Genomic DNA, 21572 nt, shown 5'->3' with positions numbered 1-21572 from the left:
CCAGGGAGGGCCTGACTGGGATGACAGGCTACCCGAGCGCCTTTTCTTGGGCCTCCCGCCAGTTCCTGATCTTCCTCCCTTCCTCCCTTTCTTATCACAGATGGGACAGACAAAACCTCCACCATCTGACGGGACCCACAGCCCAGCGCACCCATAGGCTCCCTGGGCGGCGGGCGGGGGCCAACCCCCAACGGGCTTCTCCGCGACAGCGAGAGGGTGGGCTGGCTCAGCTATACATTCTAGTATTTTTCTACTCTCTCACCCTTTTAACTTTTGTTTAACATTGGCACACGCCTTGCTCACTCCCAGGCCCGTCAAGGGGTCTCTGCTGAGGCTCAGGGAGGTAGGGGGCAGCCAGGATAAAGGGGCAGGGACTGGCCAGCCCGACTGCCCCTCCTTCCCTCCCTCGTTCCCCCACCCGGCCCCGGCCCACCCCTGCCTCCTCCAGACTGCCGGCCCCCTGCCCCTCCCAGGGGAGCAGCTCCCCCCTATCTTGTGGGGCCTGCTCAGAACCATCTGACATTTGTGGAGAGAGAAGTGGGGTACATAACCTGCTCTCCTGGATGTTATTTGGGAGGGGCTGAGGTGAAGGTGGTGGATGAGTGGAGGAGCCTCTTCCTCTCCTCTCCACCTTCTTCCCCATTCTCGTCATTCGCAAGGACAGGAGCCACCCTCCTTTCCCTCACTTCCTTTTGCCCTGTTTATCAGAGGTTCTCTACAATTAATTTCTTAGGCCTATTTAAGATGCATATTTATATAGTTCTTAACGGTTTTTCTCTCTGATCATTCCCTCTCATTTTTAGAATCCCCAGGCCTCTGAGCCAAGAAAGTGGCAGGGGGAGCCTGAATTTTACAAGGGGAGAGGGCAGAGCCCCCTCCTCCAGACCCCCTAGCCCTTCCCCACTTCCCCCCAGCCCGGGCTCCCCAGATGCAGTGGTTGAAGGCCGGGAGCCAGGGCAGCGAGTGAGGTCAGGAAGTCTGTTGCCTTAACATCCCCTTCCCGCAACCAACACACCCTTGTCCACTCCCGGGTCTGGTTGCTAAAGACTTGGGGGTAAGGAATAAGGGAAAGGGGATTGTTTGGTTTTTGGTTTCTTTCCCCACCCCGCTTTTTCTTTCATCCTTCCCCTACCCCCCATTCTGTCATGACCTCACTTAAGTGAAACACTATATCATAACCCAGAGATTTGTCCCAGCCGTGGAATCATACAAACCCTCTGGTCTCTGTTCCTGCTGAGGGGTTGTGCTGGGGCCCAGGTGGAGGGAGGGGATTTGGGGGTTCAGGCTGTGGGGAAGCCAGGGTCCCCTATTCCAACCCCCTCTTCCTACTCAACCCACCCCACCCCCCTCACTGGGACATTCTCAAGCTTTTCACACCGAAAAGGAAAAAAAAATGTTATTTTTAGATACATTTTATGAATAACTTTTGTTATGAATATGGCTGGTAACCATTGTGTATGTTATTAAAGATACAAAATGTTGGGAAAAAACAAAAAACCAAAAAAAAAAAAAATTTAAAACCACCGCCCTCCCTGCACTCTCACCCCATTCCCCAGACCTTCTTGCCTCTGCCCTCCTGGTCTGGCCCTCCCTCAGCTCTGAGCCCAGGGAGGGGGAGGAAGCCAGGGGGGAGGGTGGCCCTGGGGATCTGCTAAGGTCCCCACCTCCTCTCCCAGTGCCGGGCTGGGTGGGGTGTCAGGTTTATTTATGTACCTCTTGCACACTCATCAACCTATGCAAGTCCCCACCCCGGCCCCGCCATGTTTCTGTGCCTTTGCTCATTCCCCTCAAGCTCCCAGGGCTTCTCCAGTCCCCCTCCCAATAGCCCCGGGAAGTGGGATGGACAGGGGCCACCTCGTTTGGAATCAGCAGGGTGTCCCTCTTACAGGACCCTCACCGCCTCCCAGCCAAGTCCTGTCTTCTTTGCTACCCATCAGGGTGAGCAGGCTCTGCCTGGCACTGGGAGGTGGTGAGGGACACCCCCCACCACACCCAGCGGGAGGCAAGAGCTGCCCCCCCCCCCCCCACCTGACAGCAGAGTGTGCAGGACGCAGGCGGCCCCACTCTGACGGGCAGGACCCTGACCCTCTTCTGCTCCAGCCCCTCCCCAGGCCCCTACGCCCCCCCCCCACCACCACCACCATGATTTCACCCTCCCTCCTATCCCCAGCCCCACTGGCAGAATCAGCTTTGAGTAACTGTACAGTTTTTCTCGCTGTTGGAGAAGACTTACTTGTTGGAGTTTCACTTGTTTAATGGTCTGGGCTTATTTTGGAAAAAAAAAAAAAAAAAAACAAGAAACAAAAACAAAACAAAACAAAAAAAAGGATTCTGACCTTTGTTATGCTACATTTCATGGAAAACCTAGTGGCCTTGACCTGAGGCCTTGGAGCTCCTGGGGTGGGGGGAAGGCGAGGTGTAAGCCGAATGAGACCATAGGGCTGGATGGGGGAGTAAAGGGAAAGACACTGGCTTTATTAACAGCAAGGCTTGCAGAGGAGGGAAATGAACAAAGCGAAGGGCTCGCAAATAGACCACCCGAAGAAAAGTGCCTTCCTGCGCATAATAATCGCATTGTAATCGTGTCTGCACCAACCCTGAAGGACCTGGGACTCAGTCACTGTCACTATCGGCTTCACTGGAATCAGAAGCTGCTGCTTCACTGCCATCCTCCTGGGCTGAGTGCTCGCTGCCACTGGGGAAGGGACTGGCGCTGCGGCTCCGGCTCCGCTGGCCACCCCCGTCACTGCCGCTGTCCGAATCATTATCACTGCCACGGGCCTGGCCTCTGTCCTCATCATCAGAATCCGCATCGTCTTCTGAATCCGCATCGCTGCCAAAGATCTCCTCTTTGTCCCGAGCGGCCCGGGCCTCATCCTCACTGCTCTCGTCCTCGCCGCTACCACTCTTGTCACTTGCCTCGTCCCTGTCACCCTCTTCCCGTTCGCTCTCACTGCCTGAGCGCTCATCCTCGCTGCCTTCCTTCTCACTGCTGCTGCCCTTCTCTCTCTCCTCATCTGTAAAGGAGCAGAGAGAGGTGAGACCCAGTTCCCAGTTTCCCACCCTTCCCAGGGCTCCTGGGGTTCGGCCTGTCCAGCTTTACCTGAGCCCCCGGCTTCTTTCTCTTCTGTCTCCATCTCTTCTTCCTCTTCCTCCTCAGGTTCATGGTTCTCCAGCTGGGCCTTCCGTGCTTCCTGGAAGCAGCATGGTTGAGGGGAAGGAGGGTGTTCTGTCAGGCCTCTGCGTCTCTCCCTACCCACCGCCACTCTCTACGGGTGCCCTGGGCCAGTGATGTTTGTTACCTGGGCTTCTAATTCCTTCTCGTTCATGTCCCGGTGCTTGACCACAAGCAGGGCATTGGTACCCGACTGAACCCCAGCCTTTGCCCGGCGTTTACTCAGGCGGACCCTGCAGCGGGCACGGTGGTGGAGAGGTGTGTGTAGAAAATGCATCTGAAGACCCCACTCTGGTATCTAGTCTGACTTGGTTCTTACTTCCTTACCGCTGCTTACTCCAGAACAGACCAGAATAAATGCGAGTTCGATAAGGGGACTAAACTTAGGGGTTGGATACAGGGGAAAGGAAGGATAATAGTTCCACAATCTCCTGTACTTCTAAAGCGTCTACGCGCACACACACATACACATATAGGAGTATCCATAAGAGATTTTTAAGGCGAATTAGTTACCAACACTTAAAAGCACAGAATCTAGATTGCTGGCTTCTGGAAAATGTTAATCTATGGCCCCACTGGGACTTCCCCTCCCCCAACCCCCATAGCATAGTAACAATAGGTTGGAGCCCTTTGCCGGGCTAGGTCATGGTGCCTCTTGGAGGCTGCCAAGAGCTCCAGGTCACCCAGAGCCCACCCAGCCCACTGTGCCACCTTTTACATAGGATCAGAATTTGTGACCTCTGCTTTCAACAAACCCAGGATCACACTTCCTTTCCCAACCCTCAAATTATACCAAGGGCTCTAGCACAGGAATAAACTTAGCTCTCGGGGGAGTTGGGCAGGAGGTCACATTTTTAATTTGGGTTATCTAGGATTTCATTTAAACTATTTATGCTAATTTTACATACTACTCTGTATTTTTTGCCTATGTTTACTTTCACGTGAAGTCTCTTACTGACATCAGAAGAAACTTGGCTATCTACCCTACAAAAAAGCTCAATCTTGAGATTTCTTTCTGGGCTCTCATGTTAAAACCAGGCCCAGGTCACATGCTTGAGCAGGCTTCTGCTGCTCTTACTGAAAATGCACACGACCAATCCTTACGTACAAATGACCTCCAAGGTAGTTCCCGCATACCCCAGGACCTTGATTCTAAAGCACAGGCCCAGGCTAATCCGAGGGAGGAGTGTGCCAAGTACCTGGTCTCCAACTCATTGTAGTAAACCCCATCACCCTCCCGGAAGATGAAGAAGTAGTTTTCTTCGTAGCCCTTGCTAGCTTTGTTCTTCACGTTCCAGTTGTACTCCCGAGCAATCTTGTAGTCATACCTGGTGAGGGGAACAAGGTCAGCTCCATTTCTTCCTTATGAAGGAGAAAAGAAAACCCAATTTCAGTCCCCAAAACCCCACACCCCACGCACACATCATCTGGTGCATAGTCCATCTCCTCCTCCTGGTCCCGCTTTCGCTTCTTCAGTGTCTCTTCCACAGGCAGGAAATAGGCCACAAACTGGTTCCCTTCCTCATCCATCATGCCTCTGGTTGGGAGAAGAGCAGTGAAGAGTGAGGACAAAGGGGCAATGAGAAGCAGGTCAAGGTGGGCAGTGGGGCCACTTAACTTACCTGATCATGGCCTGAGACATCATCTCCAACGCAGCTGCACCACTTGTGTCCTTGGGGGCTGGGTCTGAGTCAAAAATTACCTGAGCGCATGGGTTGATCCACATCTGGGGACAGAGAGCACTGGGATTAGACTGGGACGAGCAGAGATGGCAGGCTACCTCTCTGTGCCTCCTGCCCTGGATCTGACCTTAAAATCTGGGAAGACAGGCATGACCTCCACCGGTGTCACTCGGGGCTTGCTGTAATGCTGGGAGATCTGGTGGGGTCAAAAACAGGGTGAGGAGGAGGATGCGGAGCTCTGGAGCTGCACCTTGGTCTGCCTCCCACCCCCATCCCATCCCGGTCCCTCAGTTAACTGATTTCTGGGCGTCCTCAAAAGTCTTCTCAATGGCTGTGATCTGGCTATCTCTGTCTTTGTATATTTCTTCTTCAGTGAACTGTTGCTTCACAGAAACCCCAATCCTAGGAGTAAAGAGAGGCTTTTAGGAGTCACTGAACACACCTGAAATCTCCACTTTTCCCTTTCTACCCACCACAACTTACTTGACCTCAGGCTTCTCATTGGAGATGCCATAACGATTGAACTCAGTGGAGATGTACTCTGTCTTCCGCATCCACGGCACCACCTTCGCATGCTGCTGGGATCTGGGGTGGAGTATTAGGCACCAAGGACCCATCACCCTCCTCCCATCATAGATCCCCCGTATCTCCAGTCCCCCCTCCACACACACACACACCTCTTGGAGCTTGTGGGAGCTTGAATCTCCTCTTCCAAAAGCTTCTCATCAGCTGGATCTAGGAGTACTAGAGGAGAACAAGGGGCCAGGAAGACTATGAGGGAGGTCCTAGCCTTTGCTGGCCTAGTGCAAGCCCTCCCTGCCTTCTCACACACCATTTGGGTCAATGCGGTAGGTGTCAGGGTTGATAAGGTCAATGGTGACCCCCAGGTCTGGCTCAGTCAAGAGGTCGTGTTTGTGCTGTTTTTCCAAGGAAGTTGCTTTGTACTGGACGAACCTGGATGGGGAAACATACCTATTATGGTTTCCTGATTCCAGCTTTACCCTTCATATCCCTGTTTCCCAGAGCCCAAGCTTCTCCAGGGAAGAACTCAAAACGCAGTGTCCCCCCTCCCCCCCTCTTCAGAGTGAGAAGGCTGGCTCTTCAATGGGTAAAGACTTAGACACCGATGGTTTCATTCATTAAATATTTATAGAGCACCTACTACCATATGCCAGATAGTGTTCTAGGCTCTGAAAAAAGCGGCCAACAAGAGAAGCAATTCTTTCTCTCAAGGAACTCCTGTTCAAAGTGGGTTGTTTCACCATCCTCCATGTCAGTCTCACCTGTTCTGGTCAAAGGGGTAGGTGATGAACTTGGGGTCGAAGGGGATGTCAGGGAGGCTATTGCAGTACTTGACTCGGCAGACCACTCCAGACCTGGGAATACAGTAGCTTAAAACCTAGCGCCTGCTGCCCCACCTCTGCTCCCAGCCCCCACGGGCCCATCCCTCTGAGAAAACACAATGGGGCTCACCTCTCAGGCAGAGTCCGGTGAGAATTGGGCCTGGTAGGTAAGAGAGAAAGACATTGACAGACAGATGAACAGGATTTACAGAAGGGGGGGGGGGGGGGCTCCAAGCTTTTAAAAGAGGGGAGAAGGGGGTGACAAATGCTAATCCCTTTTGGGAGGGGTGCTCCAAGTACTTTAATGAAGGGAGTCTAGTATTTTAACTCCTTTTAAAAACAAGTGTCTGCAGATGCTTCCATGAATGAAGCCAGCTGCTCAATCCCTTTTGGAGGGGATGTCTTCAAGTGCTTTAATACAACTACGTACTCAATTGATTTTGGAAAAGGGGGTCTCCAAACGCTTGACTGGAATCTTAAAAGCACAATCCCTTCTACTTAGTCTCCCAAGAGTCTAATCCCTGAACTCCATGGCAGGGAGAAGGGAGCAGCACCCCACCCCTGAAGGAACCTACCCCCCTATGTCAAAGGTGAGCGCTCGGTGACGTCACGGCGTTCGCGGGAGGGGTATGACATCACGGGCAGACCTAGGGGTCTGTTGACGTTGTAGGAGGATACCCGAGCCCGACCTCCCGCCTCGCCGAAACCTGAATAGACCCAGAGGAAAGCGGTGCAGCCAGGTGGCGTGGCGCCTACCTGTGGCCATCCTCCCGCTGGGCCTGGGTCTGGATGGTGGGCGCCATGGCGACAAGGCGAAGGAAGCCCGGACGGGGTCCTTGCTGAGCCGCGGGGAGAGGCGGAAGGGTGTACCGACGTCGGCGGACACCTAATCCGAGGGAAGGCTCGGGTTGGCGCCGCTCTCTGAGGAAGCAGGGTCGGAATGATGTGGGCTGGTGAGAAGAGCTCCTGTAGAGACTCAGGTAAACGCGCAGGCAGCGCCAAAGACGGACTCGCAGCTCCGTCTCCACCAACTGCCGCCAAGACGCTGAGGACCCGACAAGTAGCCTCAAGCTGCGAGGCCTTCTGGGAAATAGAGTCCGTATTACACCCACAATCGGATTGGTAAATAGCTGGGTAAAGGGCGGAGCGAAGGAGGAAAAACCTCTTGTGATTGGTGAATCGGTATCTCCGTATGACGTTTTATTTGAGCGTCAAGTGCGGGTAGTCATTCTTTCCCCCCATTGGCTGGCTTGCTTGGGAGGAGGAGCTAACGAGCAAACAGGGCCTGGAAACACAGAAGCTAGAAAGAAACCGGGAGAGACACGCCTGTGGCGTATTTCCGGCGCGCTAAGCGAGGAAGATGGCTGCGTCCCAGCAGCAGGCTGCTGCGGCTTCGTCCGCTGCAGGTGTGTCGGGTCCGGGTTCGTCTGGTGGCCCGGGTCCCCAGCAGCAGCCGCAACCACCAGCACAGCTAGTGGGGCCTGCCCAGAGCGGGCTTTTGCAGCAACAGCAACAGGACTTCGATCCAGTGCAGCGTTATAAGATGCTCATCCCACAGTTGAAGGAGAGCCTGCAGGTGATTGGCTAGGAACGGCGAGAAGATTGCAGGGTTTGGTTCTCTGACTCCAAGGGGGACAGGGGAGGGCAGAGGGACTCTGTAGTGTGGGAGAGAGCAAAGGAGCGTTAGGCAGGGAACGGGAATATGAGTTGGCCCTTTTGATGAGGCCAAAGCGAAGCTCTGCTATTTACAGTGTGAGCGGGATAAGCGCGAATGTTAGGCCTGGGAATGGCCGGAACTCGAGTGGGAGGGAGTTTGAAGGGGCAAAAAGGCTCTGATTGTTAAAGCCTGAGGAAGGGACCAGCCTGTACAGAGATTCTGCCCGTGATTGGTGGGTGAGGGAGGATCTAAGATCTGTCGGGGAGATTACTGGCGAGAACCCTGGATGAGAGCGGGCTTCTGGGAAAATACAGGTGCTACTCTGGATTGACAGGAGGAGACGTGCCAAGTGAAGAGAAGGCTTGAAATTGAATAGATCTTAAGGAAGACTGTAGATCTACCAAAAGCATCCCCCTCTGTTTCTCCATTTCGTGCATTTGTATTTTTTTATAAACTAGACCTTGATGAAAGTCGCAGCCCAGAACTTGATTCAGAACACTAACATTGACAACGGACAGTGAGTACAGTCCCCTTTTCCTAGTCTTAGAAACTCATACCCGGATTCCCATCCACCTCCCCCCACCTTCCTTCTATTTTCAAGCCCCACTCCTTAGCGTCTGGCCTTGCTCTTTTTGCTTCTTCTAAAACAGTCCCTTAGGCCCTGCCTTGGGGCTTCTGGGCCTAAACTGGTTTCCTGGTGGATACTTGGTTGGGTAGACACTGACATCCCAGAGATTGGAAATCCATTCTCCAGTCACCTTCTTCTCCTGGACTACAGAAAGAGCAGTGACGGACCTATACAGCGCTTTGACAAGTGCCTGGAGGAGTTCTACGCACTCTGTGACCAGCTGGAGCTCTGCCTGGTAAGGGGCCTTCTAGACACTGGGGCACCACAATCCTGCCTCAGTCCCCAGGTCGTCAGGAACCCTCATTCAGTCAGTCAACACACACACACTGAGCACCTCCTGTGGGCCAGATGTGTGCATCAGCTGATGCTGGGGACACAGTGTTGTCCTGATCCTTGCCTTCACAAAGCCTCCAGTTCACTGGGGTGACATATGTCCTCAAACAATGACAGCTCAGGGTGGTCAGGTCTGTGATAGGAAAAGCCCAGCCCACACAAGTCAGGGCTATGATGGGGGAGGCACATAGCCTGATATGATAGGGGAGGTGTCAGGATTAAAATGAGAGAAAAAACAAAAAAGTAAAGCGATGGAAGCTCAGGGGAGTGTAGAAGGCCAGAGAAGGAACCTGACTCTGCCTAAGGTAGGGTAAGGAGAGGGGCCTCAGAGAGGGCTACTGGTGGAAAGCACATCTGAGCTGAGGCTGAGACATAAATGGAAGAGGCACAGGAGTTTTGGGGAGAGTGGGTGGCTAAGAGCACAGCCTCTGGAATCAGATGGACCACCAATTGCCACCTGTGAGCCTTGGGTTTCTCCTTTGAGAAATTAACTTTGGGGAAAGACAGCAAGGTCACATATGTAAAAAGCTGAACGTGGTACTAGCACGTGGCAAATGTTTCCTGTCGTGTCGTCGTCATCATTTTGAGCTAGGTTTTGAAAGAAAAACCAGAATTTGAGAAGCCTGGTGGTGGTAGAAAGGTGTTCCAGCCAGAAGGAACAGGCTGCTGCTTGAACTCTCCTTTAGGAATGTCATGAAACTCAGTTTTGCTACTGAGGTGTAGGAGGCATTAGGGCTTGTTGGGTTTTGAATATAGCCCTGTGGGCGCTGGGGAGCCATGGAGGGTTTTAAGCAGAGAAGACCGTGGACCTGCTTGCTGGCTTCTTTAGGAATAGGCCTCTGGCTGCCCAACGAAGGATGGGTTCGAGGAGCCAAGAGTGGAGGCTGGAGCCCCAGGAGGCAACCATGGCAGGACTCAAGGGGGCTAGGCCGCACCAAGACAGGCTCCTGAGACAGGGACCCAGGAAGAGGAGCGTTTTGGTGGGGAGGGTATGAGAGCTCTGGAATTCCAGGGGAGGCCGGGGACACAGATGTGGTGTCAGCGCAGAGGTGGGAACTGAGTGGTGCCTGAGGGTGGGAGAGGAGACGGGACCTGGGAATTACCCCCATTTAAGGCTTGTGTAGTAAGAAGTGTCTAGAGAGAGCAGCCAGAGAAGAAGGAGGAAACCCAGGAGCAGGTGTCATCGGAGAAGTCACTGCCAGTGCCAAAGGCTGCAGTTAGGACAGTCACGGTAATAGCTGGCCGACATTCATCAGTTAGCACTTAAGGTGACGTGCTAGTGCCCGTGGCTCTCACACTGTTCTCGTGTTCTCTGTTCACACGCGTTCTCGTCCTTGCCTGATGAGGTAGCGAAGGAAACAGGCTCCGAGAGGAGCAGGCTGCACGCCGGAAATCACCCAGCAAGTGATTGGCAGGGGGGCCAGGCTCTGACCCCAAGACCCTGGGAGTCCAGAGGCTGAGCAAGCTACCCCAGGCTGGCCCTTGGGGTGGGGTTGGGAGTAGGCGGGGCGAGCGACACTGATGCCGTACCTTGCCCACCTGCCCACAGCGCCTGGCACATGAGTGCCTGTCCCAGAGTTGCGACAGCGCCAAGCACTCTCCAACACTGGTGCCCACAGCCACCAAACCGGACGCTGTGCAGCCTGACAGCCTGCCCTACCCGCAGTACCTGGCAGTCATCAAAGCCCAGATTGCCTGTGCCAAGGACATTCACACCGCTCTGCTGGACTGTGCCAACAAGGTCACGGGCAAGACACCTGCACCACCTACAGGCCCTGGGGGCACCCTGTGAGCTGGCAGGGCTGGGAGTGGGGCAGGCCCTAGGGGAAGGGGACCGGGAGGGAATGAAGAGTGACTTCAAAGCCGCCTTGTCTTTGACTTTTCTTCCCGCCGGAGCACTGTGGCCACAGCCAGCAGGGGGCAGCAGAGGCTAGCAGGGAGCTCGCAGGGCGGGGCCTTGCTCGCCCAGGGGCCTGCTGTCCTCCCTAGCCCAGGATGCACTTTGGACTGCTTGTTGATGACCTCTTCCAGGGGCTCTCCCCCAGCCTGGCCTGGGCGAGGATCCCTGACCTCTCCCTCTCCTTCAATCCTTCCTGCTTCTGTCCCAGTTTGGGGGTGGTCTCTCTGATTTTGTTCCCTTTTCTAGCTGTCCTGTATGTTTCTAAGGCATGTGTCTGTTCTCTCTCTCTCTCTCTCTCTCTCTCTCTCTCTCATTTTTTCACTTTCTCTCTCTCTTTTGGCCATTTTCTCTCTCTCTTTGTCTCTCTCTCTGCGCTTCTGTGTTCCTGTCTCCCTGTCTCTGACCATCTCTATCTTAGCCCCCTTTTGCTGTCTTCTGCCCCCAATTCCTAACTGGGACTCTGTCTATTATGAAGGAGGCCAGATTCTGGGAGCCCTAGGTTAACTGGGGCTAGGGGAAGCAGTTTCATTTCCAGGGGCCACAACCAAGTCCAGGGATCCCCAACACTTCCAATGTCAACCCAGCCCCCAGGGTCCTCAGCCAAGGAAAGGGGAAGTGAAAGGGTTCTAGGCCCTGACCTCAGCATGCCTGGTCTGGGAGCAACTCACTCCCCCACTCGAACCTGGAGCCTGCGTCAGCAGCACTCAAACTAGGGGCGTTGTGCAATCCGTGGTGAAGCCTGGTCCAGCTGGATGCCTGGGTCCCTGTATTTTTAGCCCCAAAGGAGAAGTGAAAAGGGCCCAGTAGGGGTGAATCATCAGTCCTGGGGAAGAACCCAGGCGCCTGGGCCCCAGCTCCGGGAAACAGGCCTTGGGGAGGGGGCTTCAGGGAGGGAGGAGCCCACCAGGCTCTCCACTTCCCCAAGAACGAGAGCTTCGAGAGCTCAGCCATGGCTTTCAGGCCTGGGCAAGCCCAAGCTCAGCTGTTGGGGTGTGAAAGGCTCAAGTGAGTCAGCCGGGTTGTGGGACTGCCCCACCCAACACCTTCTGTGCCCTGGTTCTTGTGTCACTGCTCAGATGTGTCCTAGACCCCACATCTGCAAGGAAACCCTGGGACTGTGAAGACCTGTGATTCACCCAGAGCCCAAGTCCCCACACTAGAGTCCTGGGAAATGGCCAGCCCTGTGTGTGTGTGTGTGTGTGTGTGTGTGTGTGTGTGTGTGTGTGTGTGTGAACACATCCTAGAAAGTTCCTTTCTTGAAGTGCCTGGCATGTTGGGCTGACCCTCAGGAAGGGCAGTGGAGGTCTCGGGCACTAGTTGATGATGCTATCTACAGGAATAAATCTAACACAAATGCAAGATTTGCATATGGAGAATTATGTTACTTTACTAAAAGACATCAGTAAGACATTAGAGCTTAGATTGGGTGGTGGGTCATGGGTACTCATTATTATTATAGCCTATAAATAGATGTTATATGTATTATTTGTTAAATAGATGATAAGACTTACTTAAAAAGTCCTTGACAGAGCTCACGAAGGCCTCACTGAGAAGGTGGTATTGGAGCGGACTTGAAGGAGAGGGAATAGGCATGTGGGCATTTGGAGAGAGAGCAGCACCGGGAGAAGAACGGCAAGTGCAAAGGCCATGAGGCAGGAATGTGCTGATGTGTTTATGGAACAATGCGGAGGCCTTGACCACAGGGCACGGACAGAAGTTAAGGCAGGTCATGAAGGACCTTCATGGAGATTTTTACCAGATTATTAGACCCAAAGGGAGATTATAGAGGCTGGTGCACAACCACCACTCCAGGGAAGGGTGTACGTGAGATGCACAGCCACATAGAGCAAAACAGACCATGGGGACACGGGCGCACATGACACCCCTCCTCCGGAGCAGAGAACAGCATAACCCACCATCCTACAATCATAGTGTCCCCAGGCTCTCCGACCCAGTGACAGTCCCACAAACACACTCTAAAGGAACAATCCAACCACATGAATATATAAACAACTCTCTAATCACCACTTAACCCACTATCTTTCACCCCATCGCAGACTTTGCCCATCACAGGCTGAGTCAGCCCTACACTCAGCTCAATATTATCAAAAGCAGCCTTAGCTGGGGATAGATCATGCTTCTCAGGTAGAGAAGGGTGTGTGTGTGTGTGTGTCTGTTGTGCCCCCGGATGTGGCAAACAGTGACCAGCCACCCTCCCCATGATGTGCGATACAGACGTCAGGAACCAAAGTTCACCAGTGCCACTACCTTGTGACTGGGCCTCAGAGGAACCTCATCCAGATTCTAGCCTCCCCTGTTCTCAGCCTCACCCCCGAAAAAGGACACAGACACCTGGGAACACCATCCACTACACAAAAGAGCTACAGGGAGCTGGCACACAGCCACGGCCACCTACGGTGACACACAGGTGGCTTTACACACACACACACACACACACACACACACACACACACACGGCTTTCAAGTGCACTCCTCAAGGAGTTACACACCCTTGGTGACTCCAGACCCCGCTGTGGTTCAGAGTGACGACATACAGATGTGCAAGTGGGTGTGTGGGTCACAGTTCTTGCGAATACACCTCGAGGACGGCCGCAGCATAGTACACACCCCCTAGAGCCAGAGGCCGTTAAAGTCAACAGCGTCGTCGACCACAAAGGCACGGGTGGTTTCGCACCTTTATACACACAGCCGTGGCAGGCGGGGCCGTAAGTACACAGCCCTCACACAGGAAACGGGGCGCACACTCTTGTGTCCCACACCTACTTCTAATTGCGTCCCCGGGCACATCAGGGAACACACGTTCGCGCCCGCAGTGCACACACCGTCACCTGCGACGGCCACGGTCCGCCCACCGGCTGGCCCGCGCACTTGAACGCACGGCCGCCCCGCTCACGCCCAGTCACACCAGGCGCGCACACGTGCCGCGGGTACACGCACCCCTGCTCTCCCGCGCACTCGCACCGGCTCTCACACCCCCGCGTTTCCCGTCCCCGCTTGTTTTTCTGGAAACTCTGCTCTCCGTTCCCCTCCCCCTAGGCCGGAAGTGCTCGCCGTATTTTTAGCCTCGCTGGTTTCCGCCCCTTCCCTCCTCCCTCTGCCCGCCCAGGACCTGCCCCCCTGCACCCCGCGGGGGACCCCGGCCATCCCCTTCCCCACCGTCATTCCAGAGGGGATTCCCGGCCGCCGCTGGGGCCACGGATTTTCCCGTTGGCTACGTGGGGAGCGGGGAGGAGGCCTGCCCTGAACTTCCTCCCGGGCTGGGGCATCTGGGGCGACTGGGGCCTGGACGGGGTGGAAAGGGGGATGGGAGCCAGACTCCCAAATCGGAGGAAGGAGGGGCTGGGGGCTCAGACTCAGGCTTGAGAGAACGGAAGGCTAGGCGCCCGAACTTGTGGGTCTGTTGTAGGAGGGCCTGGGGGGCCTGGTCTGGATCTGAGCGAAGAGGTGGTTCGGAGACCCGGACCCCTAAATCTGAAAAAGGAGGGGCCGAGGCCCGAGCCCTTGGCTCCCACCCGTCCGTGTTTCGGTGGATGGTCGGCCCTTCCCCGCGCAAAGCCCCCTCTCCAGCCTCTTTGAGCGTCTTCCAATCCCTAGCGTCCTGGCTCTCGGGGCCGATGACTCAGCAGATAGGGGAGCGGAGGGGGGGTCCGTCTGACTCAGGGATGGGAAATGCTCCCTGTCTCCAGGGAATCGAAACTTCTCCAGGATCGCGGCCAGAGCCGAGCCAGACTCCGGGGACCCCAGGGTATCCCCCACCTCCCGTTTTCCCGCCGCCTCCGTCCTACTAGCGGCACTGGGATTTGGAGCCCAGCGGGGAGGTGGGTGCCAGGCACCTCCCCTTTCCCTTTTCCCCGTTGTCCTGCAGGCTGTGTTTACAGGCGACAGAAGCCCTGGTTACGAGAGAGGAACCCGGGCGTCCGGGTCGAGCCTCCTCGTCACGGCTTCCAGGAAGCCCCCCTCCCCCGCCCCTTGCGAGTGAGTCACGGGCAAGCGGGAGGCTGCAACCGTGCCAAAGCCGCCCGCAGCCGCCCAGCTCACGGGACCGGCCGGGAAGGCCCCTCAGCCCCAGAAAGCGCCGCACCAGGGATTCCCCCGAGCTGGGTCCGACGAGGCAAGTCGGTGTGCCTGGCAGACTCTTCCCACCTCAACACAAGCCCGCGGCCACAGCCTGCAACAATGAGCTTGCCACCCTCATGACTGCACGCTATGGCTATGATTTCTACCCCCTTGTTTTCACTCAGGGCGGCCAGCTCACCAAGACCCCCTTTAAGAATAAGTTTTCTTCCCGGGTCTTAACAGATTGTCACTCAGGGCACCCTCCTGACCATCAAACACTTGCCAATGTGGGGAGGAATCCTCGCAAATTAAGAATTCTCTCAAGGCACACTCATTCAAAAGAGACCCATCCGACCATCAGTTGGGGGATGACCCGTTTCTTCCACCTCAAAACAGCTTTCCTTTCCGTCGAGGCAACCCTCCACCACAATAAAAGACCTCCTCCTTTCCAATCTGGAGGCTTCTCAGGCGGCACACTCTTTACATAATTCCAGACCCTGATGTTAGACTGTTGCCACTTACTAACACGCACTTGGGACAGTAACTTGGCCTCTCTGTGCCTGGGTTTCCTCGTGTGCAAAACGGGTGTATAACCTCCTTGAGTTGCCGTCTGTAAAGCACTTTCATAGAACGGTGCTTAGCCCAGAGGAAACGATCGGAAGTGCCGTGCTCTGCGTGAGCAGGAGAGGCTCCTTTCCTGCCTCGCCAGGTATCCGGGACCCTCGCCCCCGCGAGTGGGGGTGGAGGGGACGGCGATCAAGCTCGCTGAATCTGGGCTGTTTGGGAGGGAGACCGAACCAGGCGGGCAGGTCTCAGAATCCCCCACCTGGCCTGCTGGTCCCCTCTCCGTTCCCTACGGATTTCTGTATGTAGGTGTTTGTTTCTGCTTGTTTTTCTCCCTCTTTTTCTATTTCTTTTTGTGACCCTCCCTCTGGCTTGTCTCCTTAAGTTTGTCTCTTTGGGACGCTCTACCATGTCTTTGCTGTCTCCCAACTTATCCTCCTCTCCCTGCCCTGTCTCACCCTGTCAGTGTACGTCTCCCAGTGTGTGTCTCTCCCTCCCTGTCTCTATGTTTTTCTCTTCGGGTCTCTCCATTTCTGTCTCTTTCTCGCTCTGCGTCTCTCTCCGTCCCCCCCCCCCCCCCCCCCCCCCGCGTCTCTCCCGCGCACGCCCTCTTGGCCCCTGCCCAGGTCAATTCCCCCAGGAGCCCTGCCCCCACCACGGCTCAGTTCGATTCTCCGCGCCTCAGTCTCCAGCCTTGAAAACTGGGCCGACACCCCTCCCCCCGCCCCCCACCGTGGGCACTCCCCGCCGGGTCGTGGGCCCGCCTCCCCGCGCGTCCCGGCGGGGTGCCGGGCGGGCCTTGCTGGGGGCGCGCGTCCGGGAAGCGCCCCTCCTGGCCCCACCCACCCGGGCAGGCCCCACTGGCCCCGCCTCCTCACTTCGTCTCTATAAAAACACCGGCTCCACCAGCCAACCGCAGCCTGACTTCAGCGCTCCCACTTTTGGCCGACTTCTCAGCCCATCGGCCGTTCGCGCCGCCATGGATCTCGCCGCCATCTACGAGGTGAGCCCCTGCCGACCGGCACCCCCGGTGTCCGCATGCCTGACCCCCTTCTTAAGCTAGGGCTCCCAGCGCCGAAAACTCTGGCCCGGGACCTCCGGCTCCTTTCTCAAACTGGAGCTCCATAGAGCCTCACACTCCAGCCCGGGGGCCCTGCCTCCCTTCTCCGACCTGTGCGATCCTCTAGAGGTGAAATGGAGCCTGCGACTTTCGGGTCTCGGCCCAGATATTGGTGGGGTGGCCCTTGGAGGTGGAAAAGTGGAAGACTTTTCTCAGACTAGGGCTGTCTGGAGGCGGAAATGGCCCCACACCTGGTTTTACCCCCTTAGTAGTTGCTGAGGGCGCGGTTTTGCGCGGAGGCGTTTCTGGGGCTGGAGTCTCGGGGTGAGGGGAAGCCGACTTCTGTCTCTCCACCCCTTGACCCAGCGGGGAACTCTGGGAACTCGAAAAGCGACGAGATCCCGGCCCCTGCCTGGGTGAAGTTTGCCTGCTCCTCCAGTTGTGAAACTGGAGAACCCGAGGCGCGGGGGTCAGATCCCGAGAGGCCCAGAGGCTCAAAACTGAGAGGACAGTGGCGTGCCTGTCCTCTTCGGGAAGGCTGGGGTCTCCTCTTGATCCAGCCGGGGGAGCCGGAGTGCCTGGGTGCCTCGGGAGGGGCTTCCGTCGCGAGTAAACTCAGAACTTCCAAATCGGGAGCCCATGTTTTAACGTGGGCAGGTGGGGCTCGGGCCGGGAGCCCACAAACCGGACTGGCAAGCTCTTAGGTGCCCTGCAGCTGTGGTGGGGCGTCACCCAGCATTTTCGGTGTCTTAACCGGTCCCTGTTCCCACAGAGCCTCCTGTCGCTGAGCCCTGACCTGCCATCTGACCACGGAGAGACTGAGTCCAGCCCAGGCTGGGCCTCCTCCGGGCTCTGGAGCCTCAGCTCTTCCGACAACAGCCCGGCTGGGGTCGGTGCCCGCCTGCCTGGCCGCTCCACCAGCCTGGTGGAGGGTCGAAGCTGTGGCTGGGTCCCGCCACCCCCAGGCTTCGCACCCCTGGCGCCCCGCCCAGGCCCTGAACTGTCACCCTCACCCACCTCACCTACTGCGACCCCCACCACCTCATCCCGCTACAAGACTGAGCTATGTCGGACCTTCTCAGAGAGCGGGCGCTGCCGCTATGGGGCTAAGTGTCAGTTTGCCCACGGTCTGGGCGAGCTGCGCCAGGCCAGTCGCCACCCCAAGTACAAGACAGAACTCTGCCACAAGTTCTACCTCCAGGGCCGCTGCCCCTACGGCTCACGCTGCCACTTCATCCACAACCCCAGCGAGGATCTGGCTGTCCCAGGCCACCCCCATGTGCTTCGCCAGAGCATCAGCTTCTCAGGCCTGCCCTCCGGCCGCAGACCATCACCACCACCAGCGGGCCTGGCAGGCCCTTCCCTGTCCTCATGCTCCTTCTCTCCCTCCAGCTCCCCACCGCCACCACCTGGGGACCTTCCGCTTTCACCCTCTGCTTTCTCTGCTGCCCCTGGGACCCCTGTGGCCCGAAGGGACCCCACCCCAGCCTGTTGCCCCTCCTGCCGAAGGGCTACGCCGGGTAGCGTCTGGGGGCCCTTGGGTGGCCTGGCTCGGAGCCCCTCTGCACACTCCCTGGGATCTGATCCTGATGAATATGCCAGCAGTGGCAGCAGCCTGGGGGGATCCGACTCACCCGTCTTCGAGGCTGGGGTTTTTGGGCCACCTCAGCCACCTGCAGCCCCCCGGCGCCTCCCCATCTTCAATCGAATCTCTGTTTCTGAGTGAGAAGTGCCTGCCCGGTACAGATCAGCTGGATCTCAAGGGGGCCATTTCTGTTTTGCTGTGGGCTCCACAGGGGCCCTGGGGCTGTGGGGAACTGGGGGACTCAGTCAAGTAGCCTCCCCCCCCCAACTTCCAAAGTGCATTAACCCACTCCCCTGACCCCACGCTGGGGCAGGTCCCCAGTGTGCAAGCTCGGTGTTCATGGTGTTGGGGGCAGGAGTGTTTTCTGGGTCCTGTAAAAAAAAAAATGTAGCAGATTTGAGGAAGGCAGTGAGCCCTCTACCCGCCCCTCTTTCCCAATGCTGTGAATAATAGGCTCCTACTGCCCCCCCCTCCCCATTTCTCCTAGACCCTGAGGTTCCAGTGTCTGGTGGCGACTGGAGCCTCCCCCTGAGGGGGAATCCTGGTGCTCAAAATTTCCCTCCAAAAGCAAGTAGCCAAAGCCATTGCCAAACACCCACCCTGCCCCATCCCCCCAGCCATTGGGCCCTTTATTTATGACGACTTTATTTATTCTAATAGATTTTATAGTATTTATATATATTGGGTCGTCTGCTTCCCTTGTGTTTTTCTTCTTCATTTTTGTAATATTGGAAAAGATGGAATAATTATTGTTATAAGTATACTATAATAATATATTAAGTAATATATATTGTTAAAAGTTTATTTTTGTGCTTTTTGGAATTTTTAAATAAAAGGAATCTGTGTGTAAACTTGAATCCTGGATTTTGTGCCGTCTCGGAGCAGTAAGAGGGGCGGGGAGGGTGGCGGGGCACCTTTTTTAGGGATAGACAGGGTCCACCGAAACCCCGGCCGACTGAGCAGCCAGCGGCGCTTACCTGGCAGGAAGTGACGTCACCTGGCCCGGCCGTCCACCTGAGAGGGCGGGGCCAGGTGAGGTCACCTCAAGAACTCGGAGAGCCAGTTCCCGGGGCGCGGGGGTGCAGGCGTTCCCGTCTAGCCGGGCTCCTCGACCCAGCTCTCGGCCGGGCGCGGGCGGGGACGGCATGTTTCCGTCCCCACGGGGCCGAGGGAGGAGGGCGGGGCGGGGCGGAGAGGACGGAATGTGCCGGGGCGCGAGCCCAGGGCGGACGGGGGCGGCCGGGCGCGGCGAGTGGGGGAGGGGGCGTCCCGAAAGTCGGGGCGTCCTGGAATCCCACTACCCGGCGTTCCAGGACGTGAGAGCCTGGGGGACTCAGCCTTTCGGAACCCCCTGGGGGAGGCAGTTTGAAAGCCTCCGGATTCCAGAATCTCAGAGGTAGTCTGGGCGACTTAGAATTCGAGGCCCTTGGGTGTCTCAGAAAACTTTCCGGGATCCCAGAATGCAGCATTCTGGCTTTCCGGGTCCCCAGGTCCTCGGAATTGCAGAGTCTTGGCCCGACGGGGCCCGAAAAGTTCGGCATTGCGGGATCTCGGCATTTGGGGGTCCTCGGAAGCTCGAGGTTCCGCGCTCCAGGCGGGGCCGAGCCGGGGGTCGGGCTCGCCGGGCCAAGAGTGTGGGTCGCGGCCGCGTCGGGCGGGGCCCTGAGGACAGCGGCGTCCGGACCATACAAGGCAACAGGCGGCGGGAACCACCCTGGGGCGGGGGAGCCGGCCGCCCCGAGCCCGGAAGCCGCCCCGCGTCAGCGCCGGCGCCCCGCCCCCCTTCCGCCGCCGCCTCCGCCCCCCCTACCCCTTCCCCCCTCCCCCCCCCGCTTTCCTCTCCCCATCCCCACTTCCCTCTCCTCTCCCGCCCTCCCCCCGTCAGTTCCTCCTCCCTTACCCTCCTGCGCCACCCTTCCCCCCTCACCTTCTCCGACTCTTCCTCTCCCCTTTTTATTGTGTTCCCCTTCCAGCCCCCACCCCCTGTCCTTTACCCCCTTTTCTCTTTCCTTCAGTTCTCTTCCTCTCCCTTCTCCCCTCTTCCTGCCCTCTCCACCCTTTCCCCCCCTGCCTCTCACTCCTTGTCGCCTCGGTTCTACCTATCCTCCCCACCCCTCTGCTGTCTCCTGTCGGGGTTCTCCCTCTCCAGACGCTTCCCCTCCTCTGCCTTCTCCCCTCCCCTCCTCTTGCCCCCCTCTTTGGCTCGCTCTCCTTGCACACTGGCAGGCCCTGACCATTGATCTCCTCTTCCAGGAAGCTGCCCTCCCCCCCCCCCCCCCCCCGCGCCTCAGTTTTGGGAAAGGGCTCAGATCCCCAAACTTAGAAGAGGGTTGGAAAAAAATATACAGAAATGCGGAGACCCAAAGACAGTGGGGAGGCAGAGAGCAAGAACAAGCCATGAGGAGACATTTACAGACACTTGAGGTACAAGAAACTGACATCTCTGGCCCCTGCCTTAGCAAAAACAGTCTCTGCTGGTAAAAACAAAAGCGAACCTCATTTGAGAAAATGGTCCCTACCAGCGGCTACCGGTACCAAACACCTGGGAGTCCCCTTGACTCTTCGTTGTCAAACTCACACCCCAGTCCAACAGCAATTCTGTCTGATTGACCTTCTAAATATATCTGTCTCCTCCTGTGGCCCCCACCGTGGTCCTATCCAGCATCATCTCCCACCTGAACCTTCATAGCAGTCCCTTCCTGCTTTCCTGGCCCAGGACCTGCCCTCAGTCTCTCCCCACTCCCCAACAAAACAACCACAGGGAACTTGTCCTGACACCTGAGTCAGAGTCCCATCACATAAAAGGCAAAGTCCTAAGACCTCACCAGCCTACGTGGCCTGACTCTTACCTTTGGCTACTCTTGCTCTAGTCACACTGGCTTCCTAGCTGCTCCACCATTATACCTGACCTGCTTCAGCCACAGGGCCTTTGCACAGGCTGCTATGGCTACCTGAAATATTCCCCAGTTATCCCTATGGCTTACTCCCCTCCATTAGGTTCCTGCTCAAATGCCTTCTGAGTGAGATGGTGTTTGACTACTATTACTGCAGCCCACACCGAACCTCCAACACCCCATCCTCTTTCTCATTTGCTCTACTCTCTCCACGACATTCACCACCACCTAACATATAAAATATACTTAGTTTTCATGTTTATAGAAACTTGTCTCTCCAGCTAAGAATGTCAAATCCTCAACGGCAGGGACTTTGTCTTGTTCACTGCTCTATCACTCACACCTAAACCCTAAACAGGAGTCAGTCACATAGTGCACGTTTAGTATTTGTTGAAAGGAACAAACCAACTCAGAAAGAGGGAGGAAAAGGGAAAGTGAAAAATCCAAGACACAGGAGAAAAAAAATATGTGACGTGACTGATGTCAACTAAACTCTTTTTCTCAATTTATACATATATCGAATCATGTACACTTTGGACTAATACAATGTTATATGGCAATTATATCTCAATGAAACTGGAAAAAAAAGAGAGAGAGAGAGGGAGAAGATGGAGAAAAAAAAGCAATGCCTTGGACAGTTTGTGGAGGAGAACCCGACACATCTACAGAAGTCT

At 56.2% G+C, this 21572-nt stretch overlaps 4 protein-coding genes across 4 annotated transcripts in view; 3 read left to right on the top strand and 1 right to left on the bottom strand.

The window, feature by feature from the left end:
• The window catches only part of SAMD4B (sterile alpha motif domain containing 4B), a 37133-nt gene extending 35580 nt beyond the window's left edge, over positions 1 to 1553 (top strand). Inside the window, exon 13 of the mRNA XM_043598944.1 lies at positions 101 to 1553. Within this exon, the coding sequence (XP_043454879.1) occupies positions 101 to 129 (29 nt within the window). The 3' untranslated portion in view covers positions 130 to 1553. The remainder of the gene's footprint in view (positions 1 to 100) is intronic.
• A 901-nt stretch (positions 1554 to 2454) lies between these two features.
• Positions 2455 to 7037, bottom strand: PAF1 (PAF1 homolog, Paf1/RNA polymerase II complex component). Its single transcript, XM_043598945.1, has 14 exons — positions 6957 to 7037; positions 6331 to 6360; positions 6141 to 6233; positions 5690 to 5811; positions 5535 to 5601; positions 5341 to 5442; positions 5154 to 5259; positions 4985 to 5053; positions 4798 to 4901; positions 4596 to 4712; positions 4375 to 4503; positions 3303 to 3408; positions 3104 to 3194; positions 2455 to 3017 (listed from the first exon to the last, which is right to left on the bottom strand). Exons 1-14 carry the CDS (start codon positions 7001 to 7003, stop codon positions 2614 to 2616), a joined length of 1587 nt encoding a protein of 528 aa, XP_043454880.1. The 5' UTR covers positions 7004 to 7037; the 3' UTR covers positions 2455 to 2613.
• Positions 7038 to 7271: 234 nt separating this feature from the next.
• MED29 (mediator complex subunit 29) lies at positions 7272 to 10683 on the top strand. The gene is made up of 4 exons (XM_043598946.1): positions 7272 to 7776; positions 8316 to 8374; positions 8636 to 8720; positions 10368 to 10683. The coding sequence occupies exons 1-4, from the start codon at positions 7561 to 7563 to the stop codon at positions 10608 to 10610; spliced, it is 603 nt and encodes a 200-aa protein (XP_043454881.1). The 5' UTR covers positions 7272 to 7560; the 3' UTR covers positions 10611 to 10683.
• Positions 10684 to 16237: 5554 nt separating this feature from the next.
• ZFP36 (ZFP36 ring finger protein) lies at positions 16238 to 18855 on the top strand. The gene is made up of 2 exons (XM_043598943.1): positions 16238 to 16362; positions 17192 to 18855. The coding sequence occupies exons 1-2, from the start codon at positions 16339 to 16341 to the stop codon at positions 18143 to 18145; spliced, it is 978 nt and encodes a 325-aa protein (XP_043454878.1). The 5' UTR covers positions 16238 to 16338; the 3' UTR covers positions 18146 to 18855.
• Positions 18856 to 21572: the final 2717 nt, after the last annotated feature.

Source organism: Prionailurus bengalensis, chromosome E2 (assembly GCF_016509475.1).
Source record: "Prionailurus bengalensis isolate Pbe53 chromosome E2, Fcat_Pben_1.1_paternal_pri, whole genome shotgun sequence".
NCBI lineage: Eukaryota > Metazoa > Chordata > Mammalia > Carnivora > Felidae > Prionailurus > Prionailurus bengalensis.
The sequence above is the reverse complement of the archived record's forward strand: the minus strand, read 5'-3'. Positions and strand labels throughout refer to the sequence as shown.